Source organism: Onychostoma macrolepis, chromosome 10, assembly GCF_012432095.1.
Source record: "Onychostoma macrolepis isolate SWU-2019 chromosome 10, ASM1243209v1, whole genome shotgun sequence".
Lineage (NCBI taxonomy): Eukaryota > Metazoa > Chordata > Actinopteri > Cypriniformes > Cyprinidae > Onychostoma > Onychostoma macrolepis.
Genome location: NC_081164.1, coordinates 21,852,134 through 21,878,372, shown reverse-complemented (window position 1 = coordinate 21,878,372; position 26,239 = coordinate 21,852,134). Strand labels below are relative to the sequence as shown.

The 26,239-nt window shown below is 40.5% G+C and overlaps 1 protein-coding gene across 6 annotated transcripts in view; it reads right to left on the bottom strand.

Annotated features, from left to right (window-relative positions):
* The window catches only part of cntnap3 (contactin associated protein family member 3), a 173,341-nt gene that overhangs the window by 52,091 nt on the left and 95,011 nt on the right, over positions 1-26,239 (bottom strand). For all 6 annotated transcript variants that reach the window (XR_009273044.1, XM_058788623.1, XM_058788619.1 and 3 more), the window contains one exon: positions 14,443-14,549. Coding sequence is in view for 5 of the 6 variants with exons in the window: in XM_058788623.1 (XP_058644606.1) it covers positions 14,443-14,549 (107 nt within the window). In the remaining variant the exon portion in view is untranslated. The remainder of the gene's footprint in view (positions 1-14,442; positions 14,550-26,239) is intronic.

Genomic DNA, 26,239 nt, shown 5'->3' with positions numbered 1-26,239 from the left:
TAATGTCTAAACCGCTGGCCACAAAAGTGAGTACAACCATAAGTGAAAATGTCCAAATTGGGCCCAAAGTGTCAATATTTTATGTGGCCACCATTATTTTCCAGCACTGCCTTAACCCTCTTGGGCATGCAGTTCACCAGAGCATCACAGGTTGCCACTGGAGTCCTCTTCCACTCCTCCATGATGACATCACAGAGCTGGTGGATGTTAGAGACCTTGCGCGCCTCCACCTTCCATTTGAGGATGCCCCACAGATGCTCAATAGGGTTTAGGTCTGGAGACATGCTCGGCCAGTCCATCACCTTTACCCTCAGCTTCTTTAGCAAGGAAGTGGTCGTCTTGGAGGTGTGTTTGGGGTCGTTATCATGTTGGAATACTGCCCTGCAGCCCAGTCTCCGAAGGGAGGGGATCGTGCTCTGCTTCAGTATGTCACAGTACATGTTGGCATTCATGGTTCCCTCAATGAACTGTAGCTCCCCAGTGCCGGCAGCACTCATGCAACCCCAGACCATGATACTCTCACCACCATGCTTGACTGTAGGCAAGACACACTTGTCTTTGTACTCCTCACCTGGTTGCCACCACACACGCTTGACACCATCTGAACCAAATAAGTTTATCTTGGTCTCATCAGACCACAGGACATAGTTCCAGTAATCTATGTCTTTAGTCTGCTTGTCTTCAGCAAACTGTTTGCGGGCTTTCTTGTGCATCATCTTTATAAGAGGCTTCCTTCTGGGACGACAGCCATGCAGACCAATTTGATGCAGTGCACGGTGTATGGTCTGAGCACTGACAGGCTGACCCTCAACCCCTTCAACCTCTGCAGCAATGCTGGCAGCACTCATACGTCTATTTCCCAAACACAACCTCTGGATATGACGCTGAGCACGTGCACTCAACTTCTTTTGTCGACCATGGCGAGACCTGTTCTGAGTGGAACCTGTCCTGTTAAACCGCTGTATGGTCTTGGCCACCATGCTGCAGCTCTTATAGCTCAATCTTCTTATAGCCTACGCCATCTTTATGTAGAGCAACAATTATGTTTTTCAGATCCTCAGAGAGTTCCATGAGGTGCCATGTTGAACTTCCAGTGACCAGTATGAGAGAGTGAGAGCGATAACACCAAATTTAACACACCTGCTCCCCACTCACACCTGAGACCTTGTAACACTGAGTCACATGACACCTGGGAGAGAAAATGGCTAATTGGGCCCAATTTGGACATTTTCACTTAGGGGTGTACTCACTTTTGTGGCCAGGGGTTTAGACATTAATGGCTGTGTTGAGTTATTTTGAGGGGACAGCAAATTTACACTGTTACACAAGCTGTACACTCACTACTTTACATTGTAGCACAGTGTCATTTCTTCAGTGTTGTCACATGAAAAGATATAATAAAATATTTACAAAAATGTGAGGGGTGTACTCACTTCTGTGAGATACTGTGTGTATATATATATATATATATTAGGGGTGGCACGGTACACAGATGTCACGGTTCGGTACGTACCTCGGTTCGGGGGTCACGGTTCGATACGATTTCGGTACAACAGGGGGAAAAAAAAGAAATCTACTATGCTCAGTTTCTTTTCATTTATTTTGAACAGACAGTAATCCAAATTACTATTTTTTACATGTTATATAAAATCTGTTTTGTTTTCATTGTGAGTGTACACAAATAAAATGCAAACCTTTATACAGCGATTATTAATAAGACAATAACTGTTTATAGTTGATTCTGCTGGTATAAGGAAATAGTTGAAGCGATCGTGCCAGAGCGTACACACACACACCAGTTCCAGCATTGTTAACTTGACAGCGCAGTTGGTACTTTATCAAAATAAAATATGGTGAGCCAAACATCAGCGCGCGCGCCTCTGTGTCACCGTTGGAATGTGACTGAAGTACAAAGCCTATCATTTACATAATACAGTAAATAATAATTTAGCATTCAGATACGTTACATCTCAAATATGGAAATATTTTGGAATGTTTGGATTTGTGCCGAATGAGAGCGGTAGGATACACAAGCACAAAGCTCCATTTCGCAAACAGTTGAGTGCGCAAGCCTTTAAAGTATACTCCCTTGTCAGTCTATGTGAGAGACGCGTTCAGAATCACCACATGGTCACTGTGTAACGGGCTTTGTTTTCAAGTACGCAACTCATGGCATTCGCTGTTCTTCTGCTGACAGTTATCAAACAGCGCTGCATTACGGCGGGCACCCCCTTCTGGATTGGGGTGATTTGCCTGTATTTGTCGTAAGGCCTCATGCACCGAACCGAGATGTCCGTACCGTGATGGATCGGTACGAATACATGTACCTTGCCACCCTAATATATACGTGTATTATATACACACACACACATACATATATGTATATATACATACATGCACGCACACGCACACACACACACACACACACACATATATATATGGTATCTCACTAAAGTGAGTACACCCCTCACATTTCAGCAACAATTTTAGTATATCTTCTCAAGGGACAATACTTCGCAAATGAAACTTGGATATATTTTAGAGTAGTCAATGTGCAGCTTGTATAGCAGTGCAAATTTACTGTCCTCTAAATATAGCTCAGCATATAGCCATTATTGTCTAAATAACTGGCAACAAGAATGAGTACACCCTAAGTGAACATGTCAAAACTGTGTCCAAAGTGTCAATATTTTGTAGGGGCATCATTGTTATCTAGCACTGCCTTAATCCTCCTGGGCATGGAATTCACCAGACCTGCACAGGTTGTTGGTGGCATCCTCTTCCACTCCTCTATAATGACATCATGGAGCTGTTGGATGTTAGACACATGGTGAATGCCCCACACATGTGCTCCATAGGGTTCAGATCCGGAGATATACTTGGCTACTCCATCACCTTCACCTTCAGCTTCATCAGCAAGGCAGTCGTCATCTTGGCGGTGTGTTTGGGGTCGTTATGTTGGAAAACTGCCGTTCGGCCCAGTTTCTGAAGAGAGGGCATCATATTCTGCTTCAGAATGTCACAGTACATGTTGGAATCCATGTTTCCCTCAATGAACCTCAGCTCCCCAGTACCAGCAGCACTCATGCAGCCCCAGACCTTGAAGCTACCACCACCATGCTTGACTGCAGGCAAGACACAATTTTCTTGGTACTCCTCACCAGGGCATCGCCACACATGCTGGACACCATCTGAGCCTCATCAGATCAGCCTCATCTATCTTAGTCTCATCAGACCACAGGACATGGTTCCAGTAATTAATGCTCTTGGACAGGTTGTATTCAGCAAACTGTTTGCAAGCTTTTTATAAGCCAGCTTCAGAAGAGGCTTCCTTCTGGGATGACGGGCCGACTTGCTGCAGTGTGCGGCGTATGGTCTGAGCACTGACAAGTTGACCTTCCGCTTCTGCAACCTCTAAAGCAATGCTGACAGCACTCATGCATCTGTTTTTCGAAGCCAGCTTCTGCACCTGAAGCACAGCACAAGGATCTAACATCTTTGATCGACCCTTGCGAGGCCTGTTCCGAGTGGAACCAGTCTTGGAAAACCTCTGTATGACACTGGCCACTGTACTGTAACTCAGTTTTAGGTTGTTACTGATCTTCTTATAGCCTAGGCCATCTTTGTGGAGAGCAACAATTCTAATTCTCAAATCCTCAGAGAGTTCTTTGCTATGAGATACCATGTTGAACGTCCAGTGGTCAGCATGAGAGAATTGTACTCAAATCACCAAATTTTAACTGCTGTAATATAAGATACACAAATTTGTATAGTCCTGTCAAGCAGACAAAAACATGAACATGATGAATAGGACATGAATAGGACAGGCTTTGCATGGTTAAACGACATATAGCTCTTTTCACGTAGGGTGTACTCACTTTTGTTGCCAGCTTTTTTGACAGTAATGGCTGTATGTTGAGTTATTTTCAGAGGACAGTAAATCTTTACTGCTATACAAGTTGCACATTGACTACTCTAAAATATATCCAAGTTTCATTTCTATAGAATTGTCCCTTGAGAAGATATACTAAAATGGTTGCCGAAATGTGAGGGGTGTACTCACTTTTGAGATACTATAGAAAGTCTTCATACCCCATCATTTTTTTTTTATATGTTAAACTGCTTTAAATTACTTTTTTTCCCACATAAACCTTCATCCCACTCACCGTAACGACACAGCAAAAATGGATTTATCACAACTTTGCAAAATTATTAAAAAGGAAACACTGAAAAAATGACATTGCACAAGTCTTCATACCCTTAACTCAAAACTTAAAGCACTTTGGCAACAATTACAGCCTCAGGTCTTTTTGGGTATGATGCAACAAGTTTTGCACATCTGCATTTGTTTTTTTTGCCATTCTTCTCTTTAGATAATCTCAAGCTCTGTCAGGTTGGCTGGCCATTTATAGGTTTCTCCAAAGTTGTCTGATTGGTTCCAAGTCCCAGATCTGGCTGGGCCACTCGAGGACATTCATAGAGTCGTCCCTAAGCCACTCCTGCATTGTCTTGGCTGTGTGCTTAGGGTGATTGTCATGTTGGAAGTCTGAAGTTCTGAGCACTCTGAACCAGGTTTTCATTAAGGATATCTCTGTATTTAGCTGCATTCAGCTTTCCGTCTTCTCTGATCACTTCCCCAGTCCCTCATGGAGCTCAACCAGAGTGACCATCAGTGTCTTGATCACCTCTCTAACCAAGACTCTTCTCCTTCGATTGCTCAGTTTGGCCAGGAGGCTAGATCTAGGAAGAGTCCTGATTGTTTCAAACTTCATCCATTAAGGACTATGGAGGCCAAATGCTCAACTTTCTGTTTTGAAACATCTCAAAGACGATCCAGTGAAACTGGAATGCTCCTGATCTAAATTTCAAGTGTCAAAGCAAAGGGTATGAAGATTTGTGCAATGTCATTTTTTTCAGTGTTTCCTTTTTAATAAATTTGCAAAGTTGTGATAAATCCGGTTTTTGCTTTGCCATTATGGTGAGTGGGGTGTAGATTTATGAGGGAAAAAAGTCATTTTAAAGTAGTTTAACATAATAACGCAACATAACAAAATGTGAAAAAAATTAAGGGGTATGAAGACTTTCTATAGGCACTGTATATATATATATATATATATATATATATATATATATATATATATATACAGTGAGGAAAATAAGTATTTGAACACCCTGCTATTTTGCAAGTTCTCCCACTTAGTAATCACGGAGGGGTCTGAAATTGTCATCGTAGGTGCATGTCCACTGTGAGAGAAAATCCAGAAATCACAATGTATGATTTTTTAACTATTTATTTGTATGCTACAGCTGCAAATAAGTATTTGAACACCTGAGAAAATCAATGTTAATATTTGGTACAGTAGCCTTTGTTTGCAATTACAGAGGTCAAACGTTTCCTGTAGTTTTTCACCAGGTTCGCACACACTGCAGGAGGGATTTTGGCCCACTCCTCCACACAGATCTTCTCTAGATCAGTCAGGTTTCTGGCCTGTCGCTGAGAAACACGGAGTTTGAGCTCCCTCCAAAGATTCTCTATTGGGTTTAGGTCTGGAGACTGGCTAGGCCACGCCAGAACCTTGATATGTTTCTTACAGAGCCATTCCTTGGTTATCCTGGCTTTGTGCTTCAGGTCATTGTCATGTTGGAAGACCCAGCCTCGACCCATCTTCAATGCTCTAACTGAGGGAAGGAGGTTGTTCCCCAAAATCTCGCAATACATGGCCCCGGTCATCCTCTCCTTAATACAGTGCAGTCGCCCTGTCCCATGTGCAGAAAAACACCCCAAAGCATGATGCTACCACCCCATGCTTCACAGTAGGGATGGTGTTCTTGGGATGGTACTCATCATTCTTCTTCCTCCAAACACGTTTAGTGGAATTATGACCAAAAAGTTCTGTTTTGGTCTCATCTGACCACATGACTTTCTCCCATGACTCCTCTGGATCATCCAAATGGTCATTGGCAAACTTAAGTCGGGCCTGGACATGTGCTGGTTTAAGCAGGGGAACCTTCCGTGCCATGCATGATTTCAAACCATGACGTCTTAGTGTATTACCAACAGTAACCTTGGAAACGGTGGTCCCAGCTCTTTTCAGGTCATTGACCAGCTCCTCCCGTGTAGTTCTGGGCTGATTTCTCACCTTTCTTAGGATCATTGAGACCCCACGAGGTGAGATCTTGCATGGAGCCCCAGTCCGAGGGAGATTGACAGTCATGTTTAGCTTCTTCCATTTTCTAATGATTGCTCCAACAGTGGACCTTTTTTCACCAAGCAATTTCCCCGTAGCCCTTTCCAGCCTTGTGGAGGTGTACAATTTTGTCTCTAGTGTCTTTGGACAGCTCTTTGGTCTTGGCCATGTTAGTAGTTGGATTCTTACTGATTGTATGGGGTGGACAGGTGTCTTTATGCAGCTAACGACCTCAAACGGGTGCATCTAATTTAGGATAATAAATGGAGTGGAGGTGGACATTTTAAAGGCAGACTAACAGGTCTTTGAGGGCCAGGGCCCGGTTGCATTAAAGTCCTTAAGTAATTTGATTTAGGGTTATCCCTGAGGGGAAAAAATTCCCTGAGGTAAGGGATTTCTTTAAGAGCTTTGCAACAAACGTCTTAACTGTCACCCTTACCTAAATGTTTATACTAAGCGTTTCACGGTAGTTCCTGGCAACATACGGCAATGGGTGCCGCGGTTGCTATAGTTACTACATTGTAATGAGAGAGAGGCTGAAGCCGTGTCAGAATCCATGTGCAGAAGTTTAATTAGGAATCACACAACAATCCAAATCGTGAGGCAAAGATCAGTGTCGTAGTCACAGGCAAGGAGTCAAAATAACAATACACAGTCCAACTGGCAAACAAACAAGAGGGCAATCCTAAAGGCAAAAATCCAGAGAAACAGGCAAAAAGTCATCCACGTAGCAAACAACACTAGATAAAGGAAACGCTCGGTAAGGCAGTGAAACTGGCAATACTTTGCAAGGTCTGTTAGCCTGGCCATGCTTAAATAGCTGCCAAACAGGAAGTGATAACAGAAGCAGCAGAGGGAGCGATACCAGTCAGTACTCGGGCGAGGGCTCCCTCTGCTGGCGTGGCGCTACAGAATCCCCCCCCCTAGGAGCGCCTGCTGGCGCTCGGCGAGGACGTCCCCGTGATCGTGGTGCTGGACGATCGGGTCTGGCTCGATGAAAGTCTTCGATGAGTGAAGGATCCAGGATGTCGGAGGCTGCAACCCATGATCTCTCCTCAGGTCCATAGCCCTCCCAGTCCACCAAATATTGGAGTTGACCCCTTCGACGCCTTGAGTCCAGCAATTCGTTCACCCTGTATGCTGGTAATCCATCTATATCCAGCGGTGGCGGTGGCTCTTGGTTCTCAGCATTGGGGTCAGCTTCCGGGTGGACCGGTTTGAGGAGCGAGGCGTGGAAGGAGGGGAGATCCGTAATTGGTAGGAAGCTCAAGTTGGTACGTGACCTCATTGATCTGTCTAATTATTTTAAATGGGCCAATATACCTGGGGCTGAGCTTCTTGCTCGGTAGCCGCAGCTTGAGGTCTCTCGTAGAAAGCCAGACCCTTTGTCCTGGTTGGTAGGGGGGGTGTGGGCGACGTCGTCTGTTTGCCTGGAACTCTTGTCTTCTGACGGCTCTCTGTAGACGGACATGGGCACTGTCCCACACCCTCTCACTGCGCCTGATCCAGTCATCGACTGCAGGTACTGATGAGGGTTCACCCGACCACGGGAACAAGGGGGGTTGAAATCCCAGGACACATTGAAAAGGAGTCATGCCAGTGGAGGAATGAGTGAGGGAGTTTTGGGCGTATTCAGCCCAAGGAAGGAATTCTGCCCACCGGTTCTGTTCACGACTACAATAAGTTCTGAGATACCTGCCGATCTCCTGGTTCAACCTTTCCACTTGGCCATTAGACTGTGGATGGTACCCCGATGTGAGGCTTACATTGATGTCTAATTGCTTGCAGAAGGCTCTCCAGACCTGAGAGGTAAATTGGGTTCCTCTGTCAGAAACAATATCCTCAGGTAGACCATAAACTCTGAAAACATGGTGGAACAGAGCTTGAGCCGTTTCCATGGCTGTGGGGAGACCCTTGAGTGGAATCAAACGACAGGCCTTAGAGAAGCGATCAATAATTACCAGGATGGTGGTGAAACCATTGGAGAGTGGCAGGTCTGTGATAAAATCTACGGACAAGTGAGACCAAGGACGCTGAGGAATGGGTAACGGTTGGAGGAGACCGGAAGGTAGTTCCTTGGGGGTCTTAGAGCGAGCGCAAGTTTGGCAGGACTTGACATAGGTTATCACATCCTTGATCATTGATGGCCACCAGAAAGAGTTCTGTAGTAAACGGAGAGTGCGTGCAATTCCAGGATGTCCTGAGCTCAGAGAGGTGTGAACCCATTGCATGACTCGGGGACGTAAGCCTTGAGGCACAAAATGTTTGTTTGGGGGACAGTTGTTTGGTGGTGGTTCTTGCTGATGGGTTCGTTGGATCTCCTCCATAATGTCCCAGGTTACTGGAGCAATGATAACAGATGGCGGAAGAATGGATTCAGGTGTGACATTGTCTGTTGTATGATCGTGACGTCTGGACAGAGCATCAGCCTTACTGTTCTTGCTGCCAGGTCTGTAGGTGACGGTAAACTGAAAACGGGTGAAGAACAATGACCATCGGCCTTGACGTGGATTCAGACGCTTGGCACTCTTGATGTATTCCAGATTTTTATGGTCTGTGATAACTTGGAACGGATGGACTGCTCCTTCAAGCCAATGTCTCCACTCTTCTATCGCTGCCTTCATGGCTAGAAGTTCCTTATTGCCTACATCATAGTTGCGTTCAGCAGAAGTCAATTTTCTTGAGAAGAACGCGCAAGGGTGGAGTTTACCTGGTTGACCATGACGCTGTGAGAGTACAGCTCCAATTCCGCAATCAGAGGCATCTACTTCTAACACGAAGGGAAGGTTAGGATCAGGATGCTTGAGAATCGGGGCTGTGGTAAAACTGTTCTTGAGTTTGGTGAAGGCTTGGGTAGCTTCTTCAGTCCATTTGAGTTTTGATGGTTTGCCTTTTAACAGTGACGTTAGGGGGGATGCAATCAGACTGTAGTTACGAATGAAGCGTCTGTAGAAATTTGCAAAGCCGAGAAATCTCTGAAGTTCTTTTACAGTAGTGGGTTGAGGCCAGCCTGTGACTGCTCTGACCTTGGAGTCATCCATCTCGACACCTTGATGACTAATGTTGTACCCAAGGAAGGACGTTTGTTTGACGTGGAACTCGCATTTCGGCTTTGATATATAGTTGGTTGTCCAGTAGGCGGATAGTACCGTCTTGACATGTTGGATATGTTCAGGTTCAGATTTTGAGTAAATTAAGATATCATCAATATATGCCACTACACATTGGTTCAGTAGGTCTCGGAAGATTTCATTTATGAAGGATTGGAAGACTGCTGGGGCGTTGGCAAGTCCATACGGCATAACCAGGTACTCATAGTGTCCCCTGGCGGTGTGAAAGGCAGTCTTCCATTCATCACCCTCACGAATTCTAATCAGGTTGTATGCGCTTCTGAGGTCGAGTTTAGTATAGATCCTGGCTTCACGTAGTTGTTCTAGTGCTGAGGGAACCAAAGGAAGGGGTAGGGAACTTGACTGTCACGTTGTTTAAACCTCTGTAGTCTATGCACGGCCGTAAGCCTCCATCTTTCTTTTCCACAAAGAAAAATCCTGCAGCAGCTGGTGAAGTGGAGGAACGGATGAATCCAGAGTTCAGGGCTTCTTCTATGTACTCTTCCATGGCTTGAGTCTCGTTGCGTGACAGAGGATAGACTTTGCTTTTGGGAGGCATGGCATTTGGTAACAGTTCAATAGCGCAGTCCCATGGTCGATGGGGTGGTAACTGAGTGGCCTTAATTTTACTAAAAACTTCACTGAATTCATCATAACATGCAGGAATCTTAGTGGTTTGAGTAGTGCTAGGGCTTTCGATGCTTGTCGTCAAACAGGGTTTGATTATAACTGAGTGCAGGCAATGGGTTTGGCAGAACCTAGACCAATGGGTTAGTTCACCATGATGCCAGGACAAAACTGGGTCGTGAACAGATAACCAGGGGTAACCAAGGATAATTTCATGTCGGGGAGAGTCAATAACGTAGAATGAGATGTAGTTGAAGTGGTTGGGTTTGGTGGTTGATTCCATCTCCTATGAGGGTGTTGTTAACAGCAGTGATCTTGATGGATGGGACACAGGGTTGCGTGGGAATGTTGAATTTGCTCACGATGTCCATGTGGATGAGATTCAGGGCAGCTCCAGAATCGATCAGCGCTGTTAAAACAATGGAAGTACTTTCAGTAGATAGCCGAACAGGGAAGGTCAATGATTTGGTAGGGATGAGAGAAAATTGTTCAACACTCACCCGGGTAGTGAACTTGGTGTTCCTCCGGGCTTTGTGTGGACATGCTATGCTGTGGTGGCCTGTTTCACCGCAGTAATAACACAGGTTGAGTTGACGTCGTCGAATTCTCTCCTCCTCAGTGAGTCTCGAGATACCCAGTTGCATGGGCTCCTGGCTAGGCATGGAAGTTTGTTGGGGAACATGGTGGGGCTGGCGTGTGGATGGAGCGCTGGCCTGTGATGGCTGGACAATTCTTCTCTGGGGAGCACTCCTCATAAGGTTATCAATCTTAATAGCGAGAGTTATAAATTCAGTAAATGAACAGTTTTCACCTTTGCAAGCCAGTTCAGTCTGTAGGTCAAGGTTCAAACTTTGTTGAAATACAGCCTTTAACGAGATGTCATTCCACCCACTTTGAGCAGCCAGCGTTCTAAACTCGATTGCATAATCTGCAGCAGTGCGGTTGCCTTGAGATATATGGAGCAATCGTGTAGATATATCCTTACCCTCAGCGGGATATTCAAACACCTCATGTAGCTGTTGAACAAAATATTCATAGGAGGTACGAAACCGACGATCTGTCTCCCAGACCGCTGCAGCCCAATCTAACGCTTTACCAGAAAGCAGTGACATAAGGAAAGCACATTTCTTCTCATCTGAGTAGAACTGTTCTTCCTGGTTACTAAAAAAAATCTCCACTTCACGAATAAAGCCTCGGCATTGCTCAGCTGAACCATCAAATTTCTCTGGCATAGCCAGCCTTACCGTCTGTGGGGTGGGAGAAGGAAGCGATCGAATGTAATGGGTCAGATGCTCATTCACAGACTGAAGTTTGTTGAGCTGTTCTTGGTAACCCTTGAGCACTTCACTTTGATAAGAAAAAGCCGCTTGAAGCTGGGAAACTTCCGCTGGATTCATAGGCGGCGAAGTATTCTGTAATGAGGGAGAGGCTGAAGCCGTGTCAGAATCCATGTGCAGAAGTTTAATTAGGAATCACACAACAATCCAAATCGTGAGGCAAAGATCAGTGTCGTAGTCACAGGCAAGGAGTCAAAATAACAATACACAGTCCAACTGGCAAACAAACAAGAGGGCAATCCTAAAGGCAAAAATCCAGAGAAACAGGCAAAAAGTCATCCACGTAGCAAACAACACTAGATAAAGGAAACGCTCGGTAAGGCAGTGAAACTGGCAATACTTCGCAAGGTCTGTTAGCCTGGCCATGCTTAAATAGCTGCCAAACAGGAAGTGATAACAGAAGCAGCAGAGGGAGCGATACCAGTCAGTACTCGGGCGAGGGCTCCCTCTGCTGGCGTGGCGCTACATACATCTCACAATAAACATAGATATGTATATCTCTGACAATAAACAGAACATAACAAAATACAAACCTAACCAACTAAAACACGAACAAATAAACGAGCGCTGCCCGTTTCTGCGCTGTTTTGTATACAGTCGTTACCGAGGAAACCGCTTTGTTTCTAAAGTGAAAGCGCCTCCTGCTGACCAATGACGGAAATGTTAATAAATGTGAAAATTAACCCATGTTTTGATGCTGCAAACACACAGAGTTGTAAATGTGAGCAGGTGGATTGACAAGAAGATAGTGCATTATAAAAATCTAAACAGTTAAGGCATACATTACATTTATATTGTTATTTAATTAATGTAGGCTGATAATTGATTCATAATAATTGTTTAAATTAATATAATAATTGATACAACTCATCCCTTTTCTTAAAAAAATATATACAATTTTTTGTTCTGTGAAAACCTGTAAGTCATGTATTTTAAAGTCATTTTACAGTTTAATATGTTACCTAGTCATTGTCCTACTATGCTTATATGATATTTTATTTGTGCAGGTCTTAAAAATGTCTTAAGTCTTACATTTGAGCTTAAAAATACTGAGATTAAGATGATTTAAGGGAGCTGTTTTGGTCCCTTAAATTTATCAAGGTGAAATACTTACTAAGGACTTTGTAGCAATGCTTAAGGGAACACTTAGATAATTAAGGGGAATACTTAATGACAGCATTAAGGTTCCTTTAAGTTGACCCTTAGGATTTTTCTTGCAACCCAAGTTTCACTAAGGGTTCCCTTAACCTTATAACTAAGGGATTTCTTAGCTTAAGGGCTTTCATGCATCCGGGGCCCAGAATTCTAGCTGATAGACAGGTGTTCAAATACTTATTTGCAGCTGTATCATACAAATAAATAGTTAAAAAATCATACATTGTGATTTCTGGATTTTTTTTTTTAGATTATCTCTCTCACAGTGGACATGCACCTACGATGACAATTTCAGACCCCTCCATGATTTCTAAGTGGGAGAACTTGCAAAATAGCAGGGTGTTCAAATACTTATTTTCTTCACTGTATATATTAGGGGTGTCAATGTTAACGCGTTAACACATGCGATTAATCAAACAATTTTAACGCGTTAATTAATCGTTTGATAAGGTTTGACCCCAACTTCCCGTCATCGCAGCGCGGAAGGTTATCTATCATTGTGTGATGAGGGGAAAGCGAACCAGTGTTGCCAGGGCAGTGGCACAAGTGAGCTATTTTGAAAATACAGTCGGGGAAAAATTACAGAGCCGTGGCTTGCGGTTTTTTGGGCTACTTTTATAATGTACCGCGGCCACCCAAAGTGTATATAGACAAATAAAAATTAAAATAGATCCTTTTACTAATGTGTATTATACTTGAAATGTATACCTGGCAACTTAAGAACGGAGAGGTGGTTGTAACATCACAAACAACGTGAGTTTCAGCCAGAGCACATGTTAAGGCTTTTACACAGCAGAAATAAACATGACAACAGCCACTATAGATTATATAAGATAAACACATGATTACGATAGATATGGTCTGTATGTTTTTTTTTTTAAATTAATGTGTACGTCTGAAATGCTAATTTGTGCAGCGATATAAAAGGCTATAAATAGCATATTTTAACAACAGTAAACGACCAAATTCCACATGTGATCCCAAAAGGTTTGAAGTGAGTTCTGAGTAAAAGTGTGCTATTAATCTCATAAACTGTCTTATGTAGCATGATGCTAATGTTAGCTCTAATGCACCTGCAAAACAGGTCCAATTCTTCTTCATAATGCATTTTGTCATAATACTTCACGTAAGGTCGCAAGAAATGTTTTGATGTATTTATTTAGAAAGACTTTTGATAATAGTTGTGTAAATGTATACTGGGATTGAAGCGATGTGGCTTGGTAAACGTTTTATTGCCAGTTTAAAGGCTGATAATGGCTGAATAAAAACAAAAGAATAATGATAAAAGAATAAGGATTATGTCTCATAACTGGCGGAAGTGTGAAAGGTTCTGTTTCCTTAAACTAGTTTGTCATGCATTTCTTTTTCAACACATTTACAGGTAAATCCTAGTATTTTAAAATTGCGATTAATCATGATTAATCACAGTCCACGACTGTGATTAACGTGATAACATTTTTAATCGATTGACAGCACTAATTAATATATATATATATATATATATATATATATATATATAATATTACACACATATATACATATATATTAATGTGCTTCTAAATTTGCTCCTTGCTAAAAAAACAAAACACAGTGATGGTTATATCTTACATAAAATAATGTTCTGTTAGTCTACTGTGTTGCTAAATTTGCTCCTAAATTGTGCTCCTTGGAAAAAAAAAAAGCCCTAATGGATGCAGTTCAGTGCAGGTATGTGAATATGAATAAGCACAATAAACATAAAAACATAATATGAATATGAATGTATGTTGTTATTCTATTAAAAATGAGAACGAAGCATGTTGATTTTGCATTCCATAAACTAGGAAATGATTATCACTGTAACTGAGTTTTATCATAAACAGTGGTCAAATAATGAAGTTTAGGGAACATCATGTGGAAGGAGTAACTATTCTCTCTGCGTTTGTCTCCTGATCTGTCCTTGACTCTGAGTGTGGAAGGAATCAGTGCACAGGAAACGTTTGAAGTGCGTGCAGGAAGTGGTCTGTATTTCAGAGGCGTTCTTACAGCTGTGGCAGGTCGCTCCGCTGTAGCCCGTGGCAGAACAGTTGCAGTGAAACGTGCTCCACGACTGTGAGCACCTCCCTCCGTGTTCACAACGACTCGGGGAGCATCTGGTGGAAAAAAAAAAAACAGGACATGAAATATCATATTTGATGTTTAATCTCAAGGACAATCAGATACAATCATTCTGCATTACACATGCAGCCTTTGTAGACAGTTTGCACGGAGTGAAAACCTTGCTGTTGGCTTTATCTGATCCTGGATCGGGAAACAGTGACTTTTAACAGTGACATATAGGAGGAATTCTGACAGTATGAAAGTCGCATGTAAATCACAGGCAATATGGAAGATTATTTCCACCATGGAATAAAAATAAAACAAAAAAGGTAATTGCAACATTTTTATCTCACAATTCTGACTTATTGCTCTCAATTGTGAGTTTATCTCTCACAATTCAGACTTTTATTCTTAGATTGTGAGATAAAAAGACAAGTTACACTTTATTTTAAGGCGTCCTTGTTACAGTGTAATTATACATACAAGTACTCAGTAATATTAATTAACTACATGTACTTACTATAGGGTTAGTGTTAGGATGAGGGTTTGGTTTAGGGTTAGTTGCATGGAATTATGTATAATGTATTGTTATTATAATAGTAAGTCCATGTAATGGTGTAACAAGGACACCGTAAAATAAAGTGTTACCAAAAGACAAAATCAAATGACATATGTCCTGCAACAGGACATATTAGACTAACAGGACATTATTTGATAGAAGAAATGACCATCATTGTGTTTTGAAGTGCAACTCAATATTAAATTTGAATTAATCAAATAATGACATAAATTCGGGACTGTTTTTCACACAAACCATCACTTTTGAAGAAGTAATCAAAATCAGAATCAGAATGAGCTTTATTGCCAGGTATGTTTACACATACGAGGAATTTGTTTTCGTGACAGAAGCATGCAGATAGAGTAGTTAGTAGATAGCAAGTAGATAACAAAAATGTCATTTACATAACTTGTAAAGCACCCTGATGCTAACCAATCATAATCAAGTCTACTACATTATTATAATCAGAAATCTATATGTACTGTACTATATGTATATAGAAAAGCAAACAGCCTGTTTAATTCAAAGAGAAGCTGAAAAATAAGCATAGAATTAGCAAAAATAGGAATAAACTCATGCAAACTCATGCAAACTGCTACTAACTAAAAAAAAAAAAAAAAGTTTTATTTAGTGATGTATTTCTACATGTAACGGACTTCATTTACATCAAGAAGTCTTAAATATAAAGGCACAAAAAACTGTAATTCAGAGGGAAGGTGAAAAATATGCATGAAAAATTTCACTTAGTCATTAGTTCACATACACCTCACAGAATCTGCAAAGTATTAATAATTTAAAAAACGAGGGATCATAAAAATTGCATGTTGCTTTTTTATTTAGCACTGCCCTGAAAAGCTATTAATTAAACTATTATGCTTTATGTAAACCTGGAAAAATGTTAATAATTAATCTTATATATGTTTTTGGTGCAAAAAGCCCTGACTAACACGTTTGATGACTTCCTGAACAGTGCTGAGTTGAGTACTCGTTCCAGCACAAACGCCGCAGGACGACGCACATGCTGAACTTTAATACTTTGTGTTAGAGGTTTCATCACACCATTAACCTCAAGATTGACTTAGTAAACACCACTAATAATCATTTATGCCACGACGCCTTGATTTAGAAGCTATAAAGTTTTGCTGAGAGCAAAGCAAGGTTAACCGAGTGACTCAAAGCAGCCACTTCGACCACAAACACCTTCCAATTTCTCTCTGTAAAACGAATCCATTCTAGTCATCTCACAATGCCCTTGCCTGAGCCGAAAAACAATTCCCAGCCTCTCCCATCTCTCACGGGATGATCTGCATGCTCGCGTTACCAGCGCTCCCTTTACAGTCCACATCTTTCACCAGATTTCCATTTGTGGCCACAATGATGGTCTAAGAGGATCTGTTCAAACGCTCTTTGTGCTTTCGGTGGTCGGGACAGATACACTCTCCGCTCCGGTTTCACGCTTTGTAGCTTTATAATCGGAACAGGATCGAGTGTGTCTTTCATTCTGCTCACAACGACACTTCAAACCAAGGGAAAAAAACCCAAACCACACTTTTTGGCTCATGTACGCTCATGGCATACTGAGAGCCGCATCTCTTTGTTGGCTGCGATCCCATCAGAGCTTTTCAGGCCCGTCGCAGGGACACAAGCGAATTGAGGCGGTCGGCTTCACACAGGCCGCAGCGCAGCCGGACTCCTCTGTTCTCCTGCAATCTGCCACCGCGAGTAATGATCAGACTGACACACACAGTCACCGAAAGAGAAACACACAGAAAGGATAAACGCGTGCACGACTTGCCAAACGGTTGTGTTTTCTCTGATGAGACGAGCTGAGATGAATAAAAACGAATCATAAACAAAAGATGTAAAAGTCTATAAATGAAGACTTTAAGTGGGAAACTATAGTCCACTTATACACAGTTTGGGTTTTTTGTATCTTCTGCTCACGAAAGCTGGATTTATTTGCTCAAAAATACAGAAAAAATTATGTAAGTAAAATTATGAAATATTATTGTGATTTAAAATAACTTTTTTTTTATGGGAATATCTGTTAAAATGTAATTTATTGCTCAATGTTGAAATCTGTTTCATATTTCTGTGGAAACTAGGGATGAGGTCACGATTTTCGAATATTCGATCAGTCGATTTATTCATAGAAGATCGAATAGGTTGTGCGATTTATATTTGTCTAAAAATTCCTCATGTTTTCGGTGCTGATGCAGTGGTGATGCGTAAGCAGAGGTAAGCACTGCCAATAACACACCTAAAAGCTGTCAACGACAACAGAAGAACACACTCTCTCACGCGAGCGCTGTAGACTTGTAACTAAGAATGATGTCAAATAAGAGTTCTGTGCGGACCACAGATATCCCCGACTGGGTTAGAGGTGTGCTGAATCCGTAATGGGAAAGGCACGGAGAATGAATAACGCATTTTACAGAGCCACTAAAGGGACATAGCCGTTAAAGGGGTTAGCCACATGCTAGTGATAGCCTGTTACATGCAGTTTCACTTACCAGCAACAGAGTAGGATGATGGCGAATGATTTACAGATCCTGAGCACCACTGACAAACATCTAATCTTGTAAAATGTGTGGTAAGTATTGCCGCTCCATAGTATAAACGTGATTGCGAATCTCCAAAGTGAAAGTAAAACGGTCGTGCGCACGTGCATTCAAAAGCGTTTTCAATGCCCCGCATATTAATAATGGCTCACTGATGCCTGCAGTTAATATAAAGTATAATTACCCAACGATATAATTGCGAGAGAAAGTATTGGAATTTTAGTTCCAGTTTAATACCTTATGAGCAGTTGATTTATGCTAATGGATGGACTGCTATGTTAATAAGTGCTGTCACGTTTATTATATTAATATGTTTCAGCATGTTACAATCATTATTTGGCTCGAGTTAAGATAGTCTTTAAATAAATTAAACAGTTTGTTATCATACAGATTAAAAGTGTGAATGGTCTCTCTATCTCTCTCTCTCTCTGGTGTGTAACACTAGCCTAATAACGTGTCGTGCGTGCATGCATACAGGGAAAGGGTGCTATTTATGAATAATCGAATAATTCCCGGCGATTTTCAAATATTACTTTTGCTTGAAATGCCCATCCCTAGTGGAAACCATGCTACATTTTAATTTTCAGAATTTTTGGAATAGAAAGTTTAAAAACAGTATTTATTTGAAATAGAAATATTTTGCAACATTATAATTGTCTGTACTGTCGCTTCCAATCAATTTAATACATCCCTGCTGAATAAAAATATTGATTTCTGTTTGAATGGAAATGTAATGTTAGTCAGGGTTTATCGTAATGCAAAACGTTTTACATGACCATTTTATAACTTCTCTACGATGCTTAGGAGAGAAACAAGTACACAAACAAAATGTGTTCGAGCAAGCTATTAAATTTTCATGAAAGATTATGAAGGCAAACATTATTTTTAGAACAACATGCACTGATTTCACAATAAGACCAGCAACATGTCTAAAAGTAAACAGGGTCAAATTTCAATCCATGTTGACTTTAAATAAAATTGGACAGATGTTTTTTAAGAAATGAGGTCTCGGCTAATGAATATGGGTTGACATTTGGGAGTATGATATTCCACTAGCATCTCAGCCTGAAGGACACATCAACTGGGAAACTGGAGATGACACAGAAATATGAGAAACAAGATCAAGATTTCACTGAAAAACCAAATCCTGTCTGAACCTGACAACAAAACACAACTAGTAGTATAAGTGTAGAAACTTAAAGGTAAACAGTTTAACTCAAGACACCTGTGATCTGCATTCCATCTTCTGCAAGAGAAAACCAATCACAATTCAGTAATTTGCATATGAATTATGATAGCTTTTCTAATGCAAGAAAGAAACCCAAACAGAATTCAAATTACCACAGTGACATCATCGCTGTCAGTTACATTTTGAATCTCTAACATTCTATAAATGTACATTTAATGGGAGATTTTCAAAAAACAGAATTTAAAAGTAACATCTGTTTCCTGAACATACCTTCAGTCTTAAACAGTAGCAATTTAGCAAAAACAGACTAAAATTACCTACAAAACATAGTTCGAAAGGAGTCAGAATTTCAATGCGGCACTCGCCTCGTGAACAATAAAATCAAACATAAAAACTCCCTCGGACAGAAAACCACCTCTGCTGCAGGACAGAACAGAAAATAAATCTATTCAAGCAGAATGTGTGCGAGGACAGCAAGCTCTGAGAACAAATGCCACAGCGGCTCTGAGCAGCAGCTTGACGGCGTCGAAACACGTGCCCCCATGCTGCCCTTCCCATCCCTCCACCGATACTCAACCCTCCTCGACAGCAGCCAAAGGTCGCACGGCGTGACCCTAATCACAAAGAGGTGACAACCAACGGAGGCCCGCTGAGCTGAAGTCACCTCTTGAAAGACAAGTGCAGCAGGTGCGAGGAAACGGCACGCACCTCGACGCCGCTGCTTGATGTGTTTCCTCAGCCGCAGGGGAAACCTGACAGGAGCTGGAAAGATACAGACTCGCACCTTCAGCCTGGGGGTCAAAGGCCAAGCGCAGGAAATTAGGATGGACAGAAGCCAGGCCAATGATGCAACCTTCAGCTGACCTCATCAGCAGAAAACAGCGGGAAGAGAGATGCAAACATGCAATGCTTCAACTCCCCAACATCGAAAGTATGCTCATTTAAAGGAATAGTTTACCTTAAAATGAACATTTGCTGAATATGTGCTCACCTTCCGGCAATCCAAGATGTAGAGGAGTCTTTTTATTCATCAGATTTGGAGAAATGTAGCATTGCATCACTTGCTCACCAATGAATCCCCTGCAGTGAATGGGTGCCGTCAGAATGAGAGTCCAAACAGCTGATAAAAACATCACAATAATCCACAAGTAATCCACACCACTCCAGTCCATCAATTAACATCTTGAGAAGACAAAAGCTGTGTGTTTGTAAGAAACAAATCTATCATTAAGATGTTTTTAACTTCAAACCATCGCTTCCGGCTAAAATTTGAGTCCATAATCCATAATATTGCTTTTTACACTGAAAAAAAGTAATCTAGTCTGAATCAGGAGAGAAATCTGCACAGATCAAGAACCAAATACAAGCCAAAACAGTCCAGAATGGCTCTAAACAAATATGTGATGTTTTTATCAGCTGTTTTCCATCCATTGCTGAGCAAGTGATGGAATGCTACATTTCTCCAAATCTGATGGGGAAACAAAGTCATCTACATCTTGGATGGCCTGAGTGTGAGCACATTTTTAGCAAATGTTCATTTTTCAGAGAATTATTCCTTTAAAGGTGAAGTTGGTAATACTGTCAGTTCTAAACCTGCAAAATAGCTAACGAGAAAAATAAACCTAAAGCAATTTCCTATCTTGTGGATCAGTTCTGAATACCACGATCTATCATATTTTACTGTGACTATACAGCAGCGATCCAGACACTTAAAACAGCTCTTTAAAATGCAGAAAGCATGATGAACTTTACTGCATGTTTGGATAAGAACGTTTGATCATTGTTTAATGAATTACTGCTGCTATGATCACTGCAAAGTGCATAAAACATCAAATGAAATTCTAATTCTTGCTTTAGGTGGCTGCTAAAAGCACAATGTTAATTGCAGCAGGCAAATAACGCTGACTTTAGTGAATACGGCACAAGACTCATTTGCATACAAAGGAGGCGTGTTTGTGCTGAAAAAAATGACAAAGACTTAATTTACTGTAACGACTCATGACGCAGCACTGCTCCGGCACGTTCAGCACCTGCTTAAGCTTCAACAAAACTGTTGAGTGAATTCATGCCTGTGGCCCTTTCGAATCAGCATTAGATTCATGTGCTCAAAAATACAGAAAAATTATGTAAGTAAAATTATGAAATATTATTGTGATTTAAAATAACTTTTTTTATGGGAATATCTGTTAAAATGTAATTTATTGCTCAATGTTGAAATCTGTTTCATATTTCTGTGGAAACTAGGGATGAGGTCACGATTTTCGAATATTCGATCAGTCGATTTATTCATAGAAGATCGAATAGGTTGTGCGATTTATATTTGTCTAAAAATTCCTCATGTTTTCGGTGCTGATGCAGTGGTGATGCGTAAGCAGAGGTAAGCACTGCCAATAACACACCTAAAAGCTGTCAACGACAACAGAAGAACACACTCTCTCACGCGAGCGCTGTAGACTTGTAACTAAGAATGATGTCAAATAAGAGTTCTGTGCGGACCACAGATATCCCCGACTGGGTTAGAGGTGTGCTGAATCCGTAATGGGAAAGGCACGGAGAATGAATAACGCATTTTACAGAGCCACTAAAGGGACATAGCCGTTAAAGGGGTTAGCCACATGCTAGTGATAGCCTGTTACATGCAGTTTCACTTACCAGCAACAGAGTAGGATGATGGCGAATGATTTACAGATCCTGAGCACCACTGACAAACATCTAATCTTGTAAAATGTGTGGTAAGTATTGCCGCTCCATAGTATAAACGTGATTGCGAATCTCCAAAGTGAAAGTAAAACGGTCGTGCGCACGTGCATTCAAAAGCGTTTTCAATGCCCCGCATATTAATAATGGCTCACTGATGCCTGCAGTTAATATAAAGTATAATTACCCAACGATATAATTGCGAGAGAAAGTATTGGAATTTTAGTTCCAGTTTAATACCTTATGAGCAGTTGATTTATGCTAATGGATGGACTGCTATGTTAATAAGTGCTGTCACGTTTATTATATTAATATGTTTCAGCATGTTACAATCATTATTTGGCTCGAGTTAAGATAGTCTTTAAATAAATTAAACAGTTTGTTATCATACAGATTAAAAGTGTGAATGGTCTCTCTATCTCTCTCTCTCTCTGGTGTGTAACACTAGCCTAATAACGTGTCGTATGCGTGCATGCATACAGGAAAGGGTGCTATTTATGAATAATCGAATAATTCGGCGATTTTCAAATATTACTTTTGCTTGAAATGCCCATCCCTAGTGGAAACCATGCTACATTTTAATTTTCAGAATTTTTGGAATAGAAAGTTTAAAAACAGTATTTATTTGAAATAGAAATATTTTGCAACATTATAATTGTCTGTACTGTCGCTTCCAATCAATTTAATACATCCCTGCTGAATAAAAATATTGATTTCTGTTTGAATGGAAATGTAATGTTAGTCAGGGTTTATCGTAATGCAAAACGTTTTACATGACCATTTTATAACTTCTCTACGATGCTTAGGAGAGAAACAAGTACACAAACAAAATGTGTTCGAGCAAGCTATTAAATTTTCATGAAAGATTATGAAGGCAAACATTATTTTTAGAACAACATGCACTGATTTCACAATAAGACCAGCAACATGTCTAAAAGTAAACAGGGTCAAATTTCAATCCATGTTGACTTTAAATAAAATTGGACAGATGTTTTTAAGAAATGAGGTCTCGCTAATGAATATGGGTTGACATTTGGGAGTATGATATTCCACTAGCATCTCAGCCTGAAGGACACATCAACTGGGAAACTGGAGATGACACAGAAATATGAGAAACAAGATCAAGATTTCACTGAAAAACCAAATCCTGTCTGAACCTGACAACAAAACACAACTAGTAGTATAAGTGTAGAAACTTAAAGGTAAACAGTTTAACTCAAGACACCTGTGATCTGCATTCCATCTTCTGCAAGAGAAAACCAATCACAATTCAGTAATTTGCATATGAATTATGATAGCTTTTCTAATGCAAGAAAGAAACCCAAACAGAATTCAAATTACCACAGTGACATCATCGCTGTCAGTTACATTTTGAATCTCTAACATTCTATAAATGTACATTTAATGGGAGATTTTCAAAAACAGAATTTAAAAGTAACATCTGTTTCCTGAACATACCTTCAGTCTTAAACAGTAGCAATTTAGCAAAAACAGACTAAAATTACCTACAAAACATAGTTCGAAAGGAGTCAGAATTTCAATGCGGCGCTCGCCTCGTGAACAATAAAATCAAACATAAAAACTCCCTCGGACAGAAAACCACCTCTGCTGCAGGACAGAACAGAAAATAAATCTATTCAAGCAGAATGTGCGAGGACAGCAAGCTCTGAGAACAAATGCCACAGCGGCTCTGAGCAGCAGCTTGACGGCGTCGAAACACGTGCCCCCATGCTGCCCTTCCCATCCCTCCACCGATACTCAACCCTCCTCGACAGCAGCCAAAGGTCGCACGGCGTGACCCTAATCACAAAGAGGTGACAACCAACGGAGGCCCGCTGAGCTGAAGTCACCTCTTGAAAGACAAGTGCAGCAGGTGCGAGGAAACGGCACGCACCTCGACGCCGCTGCTTGATGTGTTTCCTCAGCCGCAGGGGAAACCTGACAGGAGCTGGAAAGATACAGACTCGCACCTTCAGCCTGGGGTCAAAGGCCAAGCGCAGGAAATTAGGATGGACAGAAGCCAGGCCAATGATGCAACCTTCAGCTGACCTCATCAGCAGAAAACAGCGGGAAGAGAGATGCAAACATGCAATGCTTCAACTCCCCAACATCGAAGTATTCTAATATTTTGAGATACTGATTTTTGACTTTCATGAGCTGTAAGCTCTAATCATCAAAATTAAAAGAAATAAACATTTGAAATATATCAGTCTGTGTGTAATGAATGAATATAATATACAAGTTTCACTTTTTGAATGGAATTAGTGAAATAAATAAACTTTTTGATGATATTCTAATTATATGACCAGCACCTGTATATATATATATATATAAGTCATGTATGTTGTATATGTGTATATATATATGTAGATGTATTAACATTTAATGTTTTTATGAGTCTCTTCTCACCAGTTTACAGTAAAAACAGTAAAATTGTGATACATTATTACAATTTAAAAGAACTGTGTTCTATTTGAATATGTTGTAAAATGTAATTTATTTTTGTGATCAAAGCTGAATTTTCAGCAGCCTTTTCCAGTCTTCAGTGTCACATGATCCTACAGAAATCATTCTAATACGCTGATTTGCTGCTCAAGAAACATTTCTGACCAATGTTGAAAACAGTTGTGCTGCCCAATATTTTTGTGGAAACCGATACATTTTATTTTCCGTGATTCTTTGATGAATAGAAAGTTCAAAAGAACAGCATTTATTTGAAATAGAAATCTTTTGTAACATTGTGTTTATCTTTGTCACTTTTGATCAATTTAATGCATCCTTCCTGAATAGAAATATTAATTTCTTAAAACCAAACATTTTCAACTCAGGGAAACCCTGCTGAATGAATACAAATGTAGTGGCGACACTAAATCAATGGGGTGGAATACAAGTGCACTAGTAAAATGCAAAATGAGAATTAGTGCAGGACAGGTGGATAATAAGTGGGGCAGTAGAGCAGGAAACGCTGCAGAACGGGACGAGCGACTCAAACCCGTGCAGCGCTGCACTTGCTGGAATAAAGAGGCAGTTCTGCATAAACACAAAACACAGGATCTGTGGGCATGAGGCTCTTTTACTGCGGTGAGAGGATATGAATGGATGCGACTCAACAGTGTGCATGATAAATAGTAGCACTTCATACTCATTACCTCTTTTGTTTCGTTTCTTTTGTGCCTATGCACTTCTTAAGGTGACAGAATAAAAACAGGTCCTATATGTTTCTGTAGGAAACCCTCAAATCAATAATGCGATTGGCTCTTTAAACTGATGGGCGGGACTTCCTGTCAGCACTGGTAATGATCCTCCACAGAGCCGCTGTATTTCAGTGAGGTGAGGAGGAGTGTGAGTCTGAGATTCAGTGAAAGTGTCGACAGCGCAGAAACTCCTCTTTATTCTGTCCATTATTCACCGTTACAATAACACTTACTCAGCGCTTTTAGTCAAAGTGAGCACTACATCACACAGCGCCCCTCCCGCATCACTGCGAAACAAAACAACTTCCTCAGGTCAACCTTCAGCTCGGCGCCGGCCTTACTTAACACTGCAAAACTCAACAGCGGATCCACACGGAAAACTAGTTTCTGAAAATAATATATAAAACAAAAGCTGTGACTGAGTGGCATCCAGTATCTTCTTAGAAGTTTATGTTTTGAATCCTATTTTTGTGCAATTGTTTGAATGTTTTATTTTCATTTCCAGTCTGCTCTGATGGGTCACGATTCGTGAACAGCAGGATAAAAATCAATGCTAAATACAAATAATAAAATGTGACTATATAATTGTGCATGGTTGGAAAAGTAAAATAACTAAATGACTAATCCTAATACACATACTTCGTTGTTGATATCATCTGCTTTGAAGCAGAAAACTGTGGTAAATTCAATAGACTTCAGATGCTTCAATGATCAATATATTATGAAAATAAAATAGGTATATTATTTTATTTGATTAATTATTCATTTATCAAGTCTGTTTTGATTCAAACAATAAAATGCAACTAACTACAGAATTGCTTATAGTTAGGAGAGTAAAATAAATAATATATACTATATAGTAAATAAATGACTTATCCCAATATACATCCCATATATTTGGTTGTTGATATTGTGTGCTTTGAAGCAGACAATTCTGTTAAATTCAAAAGGCAATTCAATGATTAATATTTTCTGAAAGTAAAATAGTTATTTTATTTTAAGGCCTATTTTCTGCACAATTTTTAGAACAAGTATTTACCATTTCAAGACTGTTCTGATGATTAAAAAAATGCAGCCACTACATACAGTAATTGTGCAGTCAGGAAAATAGATCAATATTTTATAAATAAATAAATAAATAATTAATTAAATAAATGACTTACACTACAGCCTATATATTTGGTTGTTCTTTGAAGCAGAAATTCTGTGTTAAATTCAAAAGGCTTCAAATGCTAATTAATTTTTCAGATGTTTTTTGTTTTATTTTATTAATCATTAATTTATCATACTAGAGATGGCAGGTCAAGTCTAGTGCAAATAGTGAAATAGAAAGAGTAGCATGAGAGTGAACACATGTGTTGGTGTTTTTGTACTAGAAATCATTACAAGCTCAACCTTAGTCTTCCAAACGACAATAGCACACATCAGCTCTCTGCTTCCCTCATATTATCTTTGATGTGGGGTTAATAAAGGCGCTCAGCTTCGCTCTGGTCCACAATCATTTTGCACAGGGCCCATGGGTTCACATGGGGCACATGTAAAG